Source organism: Lipotes vexillifer, unplaced genomic scaffold, assembly GCF_000442215.2.
Source record: "Lipotes vexillifer unplaced genomic scaffold, Lipotes_vexillifer_v1.1 scaffold680, whole genome shotgun sequence".
Taxonomy (NCBI): Eukaryota; Metazoa; Chordata; class Mammalia; order Artiodactyla; family Lipotidae; genus Lipotes; species Lipotes vexillifer.
In genome coordinates, this window is record NW_006780838.1 from 575,503 (window position 1) to 585,274 (window position 9,772).

At 48.5% G+C, this 9,772-nt stretch overlaps 1 protein-coding gene across 1 annotated transcript in view; it reads left to right on the top strand.

Moving 5' to 3' along the window:
* Positions 1 to 374: 374 nt before the first annotated feature.
* The window catches only part of SHPK (sedoheptulokinase), a 19,023-nt gene continuing 9,625 nt past the window's right edge, over positions 375 to 9,772 (top strand). The window contains exons 1-2 of the mRNA XM_007454183.1: positions 375 to 544; positions 3,922 to 4,063. Of these exons, the coding sequence (XP_007454245.1) occupies positions 377 to 544; positions 3,922 to 4,063 (310 nt within the window). The 5' untranslated portion in view covers positions 375 to 376. The remainder of the gene's footprint in view (positions 545 to 3,921; positions 4,064 to 9,772) is intronic.

Below are 9,772 nucleotides of genomic sequence, written 5' to 3' on the forward strand. Positions count from 1 at the left end.
GGGGCTCAGGCAACATGGCAGGCTCGGATATGTGGGAGGGTTAAGTCACTATTAGGGTCACAGAAGCTCTCGCGTCCCCCAGCGAGACTCGGGGTATTGGTACTTTGGTGAGCAAGGCCGAAGCCTCGGGCCGCATCGCAAACCCTGCCCTGCGGGTCGGGGCCTGTAGGTTCCGCCGTCCACCGCGGCTCCGCCTATAGCCGGGGCCCGTCGCTCGGGTTGCGCGGGACTCGGCCTTCCTCAACCAATGGGAAGACGAGAATTCGTCGTGTTGAGCGTGGCTGGAAAGATTGGCAGGCGAGGCCCCGCCTCGGCGCCTCTGTCCCGGGTGAAGTGTGCTGGAAGGGGCGCCCCGGCCCCAGACTCAATCGCTGTCATGGCTGCACGGTCTGTCACTCTCGGCATCGACCTGGGCACCACGTCTGTGAAGGCGGCCCTGGTGGAGGCCGCGCGCGGCGACCCTTCCGGGTTCGTGGTACTGGCGAGCTGTGCCCGGCCTGCGCGGGCCGAGACGGCGGCCCAGAGCGCGGCGGCGGGGCCCCAGGTGAGGCAGCGCCCTGGAGCCTCGCCGCCTCCAGGAGCCTCCAGACACCCTCTTCCTTCTCAAAGAAGTCTCCCTGACTGCTCCAGCCTGCCTGATCTCTGCCTGCCCGCTGCAACTCCCTCGATCCGATAGATCTCCTCCCAGGAGCTTTCCCACCTGCTGGCACCGATCGCCCCACTCTCGGGCCTTTTTCGGGAGCCTTGACCTTGGCGCTATATCCCCGTGCTCTCTGCCCTCCACTTTCTGTATCCTGACCTGCAGGAAATTGCTCTCCTGCTTATGGAGCGATCTCAGGCCGCCTTCTCATTCTTGCGGCTCTCTGCTCCTCACATCTGCAGGTGTCCTCAAATTCAGGATTCAGCTTGTTCCCTAGGGCGGTGTCTGGGTTTTCCTTGAGACATCAGACGCAAAATCCAGCGTAACCTGCCGCTCTCTCATCCCGCAGGAGTGGATTGTGGGTGGAGGAGCTCAAACACTTGGACAGCAAAAGTCCCCTGGCCCCGAAGGCTGAGACACCTTGGAAGAAAGACGTCAGGACAGATAGACATTGAGAGATACCTCAATTAAAATGTTAGAAAAAGGTCAGATTGATAATTCTATATGAAAACTAGTGTTTTGTGAAAGCTACAATATAGAAATGGAGAATTTCACCACAGTGGGCTCAATTGCATGTTGTGGGCTCAGAAAGGATGTCAATCCTCAGAGATGGATTCCATTAATTCCCTGAAAAAGGTAGCTCTATGTTCAGTTCATTGATAATAGAAATTAATATCAAGGAACTTTCTGTGTATCCTCATGACTTTTTTTTTTTCCTGGATCTCAGCTTGTTCTTACAATTGAAATAGATGACGTCTATGGCCCCTTCCAGCCACAAACCTCGATTTTCTGAGCCAAACCCCACTCCCAATAGCTTTGTTTTTCACAAGCTCTTGCCACATACCTGGACTCAGTCCTTTAGGGTTCAGAGTCCATCTTGCTCAGAAGCATTTCAGAGGATAAAGATTTCAGGAGCACTTCGCATTTTCATAGAGCCTTTCAAAATTAGTTTGGTTGGGGCATTTTAGAATGATTATCTCACTTCATGGACCATGAAGTGGAGGCAAAGTCAGCTCTGTGGGGGTAAGCAGCAGAGCTGCGATTACAGGGGTGGGTTTTAGGCAGTACCCTCTTCTCTTGAAATAGGGCCACTTCTTGAAAACTACTTTCCCCACTTCCCCCAGTGTCCAGCACAGTGTTCTGTGTTTACAGGCACGCCCAGTCCTCCACACCTGTCTAAGGAGGGATTTAGGGGAGGCCAGTAATAGCCCCCCTTGGATCCTCCACATGTGTGTTGTGCTCTGGGACAAACTCCCTTGTTGTAATTTCACCTATAGCAGGATTTCTTCACCTTGGCACTGTTGATATTTGGAGGTTGGATGATTCTTTGTTGTGGGGTGCTGCCCTGTGCGTTGTAGGATGTTCAGCAACATCCCTGGCCTCTAACCCACTGCATGCCAGTAGAACCTTCCTCCCCAGCTGAGACATCCAAAAATGTCTCCATATTGCCAAATGCCCCCCGAGGGGACAAAAATCACCCCTGGGGTAAACACTACTGATCTATAGAAACACCTGGTGGCTCTGTTCTTTTCTCATGTCCATACTTCTCACGCTTTAGAAGCATTGTGTACTCCACGGTCAAGTTTGGCAGCTATGTGGAAGGTCAGACTTTTAGCTCTTTGCAATTTTAAAATATCAAGATTTTTGAGGGAAGCTCTGTGACCCTTTCTGTGTTATGGATTTTACCTCTCTGGGCCTCAGTTTCCCCATCTGTAAAAAGGGGTGTGGGGGAGGAGGGTTGAACGAGTTCCTAAATTCTTTTTTCAAATCTGAATTTCTAGCATTTGATCTGAATGTAGACCACTTGATATTCTGAATCAAGGAATGGGGGCAGCGCCTTTCCTGTGACATTGTGGGTGTATCCATTGTCTGTCCAAGAATTGCTCCCCCATCACACTCACCACTAGAACTCCCCACACACTGAGTGCCTCCTTGCCTTCACTGTCCTCTGGCCTGTTTCACTCCTCCACTGTCCTTACCTACACAGCTCACCCACCCTAGGCCCATTTTAAACAGCAGCTCCTCTGTCCCGCTTTCATGTACCATCTGGGTTCATGCCACGTGGGAACTCTTTAAACCAGCACTGTGCAGTGCAAATGTGAGCCACACGTGTAATTTTCAACTGTCTGGTAGCCATATCAAAAAATAGTAAAAAGGAACCGTAAAATTAAGTTTCATTGCTTATTTTTTTAACCCAATGGATCCAACCATATCATTTCCATATGTAATAATCAATATAGAAATATTAATGAGATATTGTGCGCTTTTTTTCGTACTAAATCTGAAATCTGGTATGTAGATTTCAATTCAGACTAGCTGTGTGTAGCTGATGACTGGCGTGTTGAACAGGGCAGGTGTAAACAAATGCCTCTTCCCTGCTTCCTTCTTCCTTTGCCCGCTGTCTTATTTCTTCCCTCCTGGGGGATCATGCATAGCCATGCATCTCCTCTCTGCCCCATCTTTTACTGCCCGCTCAGTTTTACTGTAGTCTCTCCTGCATAAAGGATCTTGTTAGGATGTAGGGTTGCCTCCTCAACAAAATGCTGTGTTCCCTCTCCTCTCCTTCCCCAACCCTACCCCTCCTCACCTTTCTTCTTTCTACTCCTTCCATCATGTTTGTTTGGAGCCAAGAACTGCCACAGCCCAAGGCCAGCAGGCTGACAAATGAAGGCTTAACTCCGAGGAGGGGAGGCCTGCACTGCCCCCGGAACAAATGCAAGCTCTCAGGGCATTCGGGAAATGTTTGCCAGATGCAAACACTAGGGCTGGTCCTCAGGTGCTTTAGTCCAGGAAGCCTTTCTTGCCTACACCTTTCCTGCTGGGCTCCTCCCTGCTGTGTTCCATCCTTCCTCTACCCCAATGCTCCATGTGCCTTGCCAAAGACCTTTGCCTTATTTCTTCTTGCAGCATGGTCTTTCTTGCCTTCTCCTGTCCTGCTGGACAGTAAGCTCCTGTAGGGCAGGGCAGTGCTTTTCTCAGCTCAGACTCTTCCACAGCAGCGGGCAGAGCCCAGGCCATTGGCTGAACTTAACCCACAGAAGCGCCTCATCTGTGAAGGGAGAAGTGGGACCTCGCCCACCACATTCCTACTCCAGGCCCCGCTGGAGGTGGTGGAGAACCCTCAGGCCCACATCCCCTCCCTGAGGCCCCTCAGCAGGTCCTGGAAGTGACCTCGGTGGAATTAGGTGGGCAGCCACCACCCAGGAAGTCCCTGGCGCCTCTGCCCTCCTTCCCCTGCCTGTGTGTGTACCTCTGTCCAACGTATCCTGTTCTGTTTCCAGGGACAAGAGCAGGATGTGAGGAGAATCATCCAGGCCCTCCACGAGTGCCTTGCTGCCCTTCCCCGGCAGCAGCTCTGCAAGGTCTGTGGCATCGGTGTGTCAGGACAGATGCACGGAGTCATGTTCTGGAAAACAGGCCAAGGTATGCTGAGCTTGGGGGTGATCACGTGCTGTTAACAGTCACCCTGTGATCTCAGGTGGCCTCGGCCTGCAAGCGGTTTGAAGCAGGATTTTGGTTCCCCTGGCCAGAGACTGAAGTTAGGCTGCAGCAGTGAGAGTGCTGAATCCTAGCCACTAGACCACCAGGGACCAGCGGCCAGTGATAAGGCTCTAGCCCGTCGGCTTTGTAGAAATGAATTTCCACAAAGAGACAGAAAGTAGTGAAACAAGTAAAGTGTTTATTAGGAGGAAAAAGGGTACGTGTGGATAGACACACAGGCAGGCTCAGAGGGGCAGAGGCTCTCAGAGGCCCGCGCCCTCGTGGTAGTTTGAATCACTTATATGGGGCATTTCTTCTGAATTTCCCTTGGCCAATCATCTTGCTTTGCTTGGCTCTGAGTCCGTATTTGGTTTATCTCAGGGGCCTCCCCTGTGTGTACGCACATCTCTTAGGCAAGATGGATTCTAGCAAAGAGGGCTACGGGTAGGTTGACATCACCTACTATGGAGTGGCACCCCTTCCCTTTTTGACCCCCGAGGAGCCTTTCTGTGCACGTGTAGTTGGAAAGGGCTCCTTGATCTCGAGAATGAGGAATATGTGGTCTCTTTATCTTTTATCTGGGCAGCCCTCAACTCTCTTCACTCCGCTATTACCTTCATCTTGGAGTATCTGTCCGCAGGGGACAGACTCCAGCTGCTCGGCCTGGGGCCCATCTATCTCCTGCCTCCCCTGGAACCAGAAAAGGGCTGCCAAGGGCTCTCTGTGAAGGGTCAGGTTACTCTGCTGCCTCTTGCATTTTGTGTACATCCTGTCCTCTTCAAAGGATGTAATGAACTGAACTGTCCACTCACACATTATTCATGAACAGGGAGAGGAAAAAGAGTGAGTTCTCTCTGATTCTCTGTTGGATTCAGTGGAGTGGATTTTCCACAACCTTCCCTTTCTTTGTGCCAGTGTCTTGGAGCATCAGTGCCAACAACCAAGAGATTAGTGTAGCTGTAGATTCCAAGACGCAGAGGAAACTCTTCTGAATTTAGGCATAGTTTTTGTTGTTTAACATAATCACAGATATTTGTGATTTTTCAATTCCAGGGCACATCCTTTTCATGGGCACAGTTGCTAAGCATCATTTAGTTGGTGGTCTTCTTTCAGGAGGTCTGCCACAGTGCAGAGGTGGGTGGCCTGTTCTGTTTGGCCTCTAGGAGGAGTATTAAGCCAGCAAAATAGCAGTGAGCACTTCGCATGCCAGGTGCTGAGCTAAGTATGTTACCTGTGTGATCTCATTGAATTTTCCCAACACCCTTATGACGTGGGTTACATTACTCTCCCTCTTGTGCAGATGAGACCCGGAGGTTCAGAGAGGATAAAATAATATGCTCAGGGTCATGTGGCAGCAAGTAGCAACTCCAGCTTTTCTCTTTTTTAATTGATTAATTAATTGATTTTTTTTTTTTTTTTTTTTTGCGGTACGTGGGCCTCTCACTGCTGTGGCCTCTCCCGTTGCGGAGCACAGGCTCAGTGGCCATGGCTCACAGGCCCAGCCGCTCCGCGGCATGTGGGATCCTCCCGGACCGGGACATAAACCCATGTCCCCTGCATCGGCAGGCAGACTCCCAACCACTGTGCCACCAGGGAAGCCCAATTAATTAATTTTTATTTTTGGCTGCGTTGGGTCTTTGTTGCTGCATGCGGGCTTTCTCTGGTTGCGGCGAGCGGGGACTTCTCTTGTTGCGGAGCACGGGCTCTAGGAGCGTGGGCTTCAGTGGTTGCAGCACGCAGGCCCAGTAGTTGTGGCTCGTGGGCTTAGTTACTCCACGGCATGTGGGATCTTCCCGGTCCAGGGCTCGAACCCGTGTCCCCTGCATTGGCAGGCGGATTCTTAACTGCTGCGCCACCAAGGAAGTCCTGTGACTCCAGCTTTTGAACTCAAGTCTGTCTGACTTCAGACACTGAACTTTGAAAGTCTCCCGGGAGGACCAGAGTCACAGGAGGACACACTAGCTCAATGAAGGGAGGAATTTCCCAACAGAATGTCCAAGGAAGGATTAGGCTCCTGTAGGAAGTTGTGAGCTCCTGTTATGGCAAGTGTTAAAAAAAATTTTTTTTTTAATTATAGAAAGTTCGACATCAACATAAAAGTAGGGAGAACAGCATTATGAACTGACACATACCCATCATCCAGCTTCAAAACTATCAACTTTTTACTGCAGGTGTTTTAAGCATAGTATGGATGGCTACTTTGCGGGGTGGAGGCTGTAGTTAAGGAGGTTGGACATTGGATTCACCCCTCCTCTGCCTAGAGAATCAGTGATTCCGATTCCCCTGGGCCAAGTGAGTGGTGACTTGCCTCTCGGTGGCTTGACAGGGGTCTGGTGGTGCATCCTTTGATCAGTCCCCATGGGGGGCCTGGGTGATTGCCGAAGCCCACCCAGGCTATCCCCCTCCTCCTCTCCCTTTGTCTGCCTGTCGTCAGGCCAGCTGGGACCACGGGAGCTGCTCGGCTCCAATCCCCAGCAGGAGCCAAAGGCCAGTTCTGGGGTTAGATCTGACCTCTGAGGGGGAGTCTAGGTTGTAAAAGTTTTTAAACTCCTTAATTTTGCATTAACGAGAATAAACGTCCTTTTAATACTAAAACCCTTCCCAAAGAGGACAGCAGAGATCTAATGATTGTGCTCTGGTCACACGCCTTCCTTTCTGCCCGTCTCCTGGCCTCTGTAACGACCACACAAACCATCGCCCACATCGGTGGAGAGAGCTGCTTAATATTTCATGGGGCCCACCTGCATGCCTTCTTGTTTTGGTTTCTGTTTCTGGGAAGAAGAGCCACTGTTTGACGCTGATACCTCCTTAGCAGAGTGAGTGAAATCATATTTGAGATCAAGTCGTTCTGCTTTTAACAGCGGCTGTAATTCAGTTTGGTTTCGGGACCTACAATATATGAGGCTCTGTGCTGGGCCCCGCGGGAGACATAGAAACAGGATGCAGCCCTCGTCTTCCAGGGCTCGCTCAAGGCAGTCAACACAGACAGGCACCAGTAACCTGAGCGGAGAGCTAAGTGCTTCCACGAGGGCGCCAATTGGAGGAGGAGAGAGGGAGTGACTAGTGTCTTCTGAGAGGCCTGTGGTTACACCAGTTTCCACATTCCATTTTCAGGCTCAGTAATAGCAGGAGAGAAGTGAGGATCATAAAATCAAGCTAAAAGGCCAGCAGCAGACAGGGAGAAATTATTCACTAGTATATAGTAGACAAAGGACGAATATGGGTGCATATAAAGAACAAATAACGAAGAAAGGACCAATGGCCCTGTGGGAAAATGGGCAGAGGAAACCAACAGGCAATTCCTAGAAGAGGAAATACAAATAGCTAATAAGCATATGAAAAGATGCTCAGTGTCATTAGGAATTAGGAAAATGCAGAGGAAAACAACAACAAGAAATCATTTTCCACCCACTGGATTCTAAGAAAGCAGTTTGAGAATGTCAAGAGTTGGCAAAGGGGGTGGAAAATTGGTTTTTTAAAATATCACTCCTGGTAGTATATATTAGCTTGGCCGTTTCGGAGGGCAGTTTGGCAGGGTGTTACAAATAAGAGAGTTGGGCTTCCCTGGTGGCGCAGTGGTTGAGAGTCCACCTGCTGATGCAGGGGATGCGGGTTCGTGCCCCGGTCCGGGAAGATCCCACATGCCGCGGAGCGGCTGGGCCCGTGAGCCATGGCCGCTGAGCCTGCGCGTCCGGAGCCTGTGCTCCGCAATGGGAGAGGCCACAACAGTGAGAGGCCCACGTACCACAAAAAAAAACAAAAAAGAGTTATAGCAACTACAGGAAGAAAACTTCCAGCTGAACTAATATGAAACCCATTTGCTAATTGCTGGGGGTGAGGATAAAGCTTTTAAATTATACACTGTAAAAATAAATTACTATGACTCAGTGGCCCTACTACTTAAAATCTGTTCAGGAAAAGGACTTTAACATGTATATGCAAAAGAGGCATAATCATGGTCTCTCATGGCATCCTTGTTTATTGTAGTGAAAACTGTGATGTTTCCCCATGGGGGAGTGGTTAAATAAATGTTGGTACCCCACGCTGTAGAATGGTATGCAGTAGTTGAAAAGAATAAGGTGCATTCACATGTACTAATGTGGAAAGAATTCCAGGACATGTTGCTGGATGATAAAAACAACCACTAGAAAAATACATACAGTATTGTACTGTTTGTTTTTAAAAAACAGACAAAACCAAAATATAATAAAACCCAGCCCAAATCAACCAAACCAAAGAGAGTATGTTGTGTGAGTATAAAAACCCAACAACGGGACTTCCCTGGCGGTCCAGTGGTTAAGACTCCGCGCTTCCAGTGCAGGAGGTGCAGATTCGATCCCTGGCCAGGGAACTAAGATCCCACGTGCTGCGCGGCCAAAAAATAAAAATAAACTCTACAAGTGCTAACAGTGACAGGAAGGGGGCTGGGACTCTGATGGGGATGGTCAAGCAGGCCTTTTGCTTTATCTGTAATATTTGAACATTTTATATTGAGAATGCATTCACTTATCACTTGTATAATTAAAAAATTTTTTAAATTATTATTATTATTATTTTTTTGCCAAAAAAAAGAAGAAAGTGAGAGAAAGAACATCCATCAGGCCAGATTCTGGAACAGACTGTCTGGACTTGAATCCTGCCTCTACCACTTAGTAGCTATGTGATCTTTGACAAGATTTTTAAAGCTTCTCTGAGTTTCATATGTCTTATGTGAAAATGGGGATAAATATCACACCTATGTTGTAAGGCTAATATGTAGATTTAAAAAATTAATATTTTTAAAGTGCTTTGAACAATACCTGGTACATGGTAAGAACTCCGTATTTATTTTATAACACAAACAAAATAAAGATAATAGTCCTAAAAGTAAAAAAGAAGAAAAAGGGGCAAAAGAGTTTTGGAAGCAGATAAAAGTGTTGAAGAAAAAACTGCAGATTTCCAGCTTTAGGGCTGGGATAAGAATCCCAGCTTTAGGCAGAAACGTAGTTGTGAGGGTGGACCACCTCATCCCCAGCTTACTCCCTCTTCCTGGGTGAAACTTAATAAGATTCAGGTGCATATTATCTGGGACCGCTTCCCTGCTCTTCTTTTTTTTAAATGATTTTTATTGGCATATAGTTGATTTACAATGTGTTAGTTTCTGCTGTACAACAAAGTGAATCAGTTATACACATACATATATCCAGTCTTTTTTAGATGCTTTTCCCATATAGGTCATTACAGAGGGATTGAGTAGAGTTCCCTGTGCTATACAGTAGGTCCTTTCTTTCCTTTCTTTCTTTCTTTTCTTTTTTTTTTTAAGGCTGCACCTTGGGGCCTGTGGAATCTTAGTTCCCTGACCAGGGATTGAACTGGACCCTCAGCAGTGAAAGCACTGAGTCCTAACCACTGGACTGCCAGGTCCTTATTAGTTAGGTCCCTATTAGTTATCTATTTTATACATAGCATTGTGTATATCTGAATCCCAATCTCCCAATTTATCTCTCCCCCACCCCATTCCCCCCTGGTAACCATAAGTTTGTTTCCTACATCTGTGACTCTATTTCTGTTTTTTTTTTTTTTTTTTTTTTTTTTTTGTGTCGGACCCGGGCCTCTCACTGTTGTGGCCTCTCCCGTTGCGGAGCACAGGCTCCGGACGCGCAGGCTCAGCGG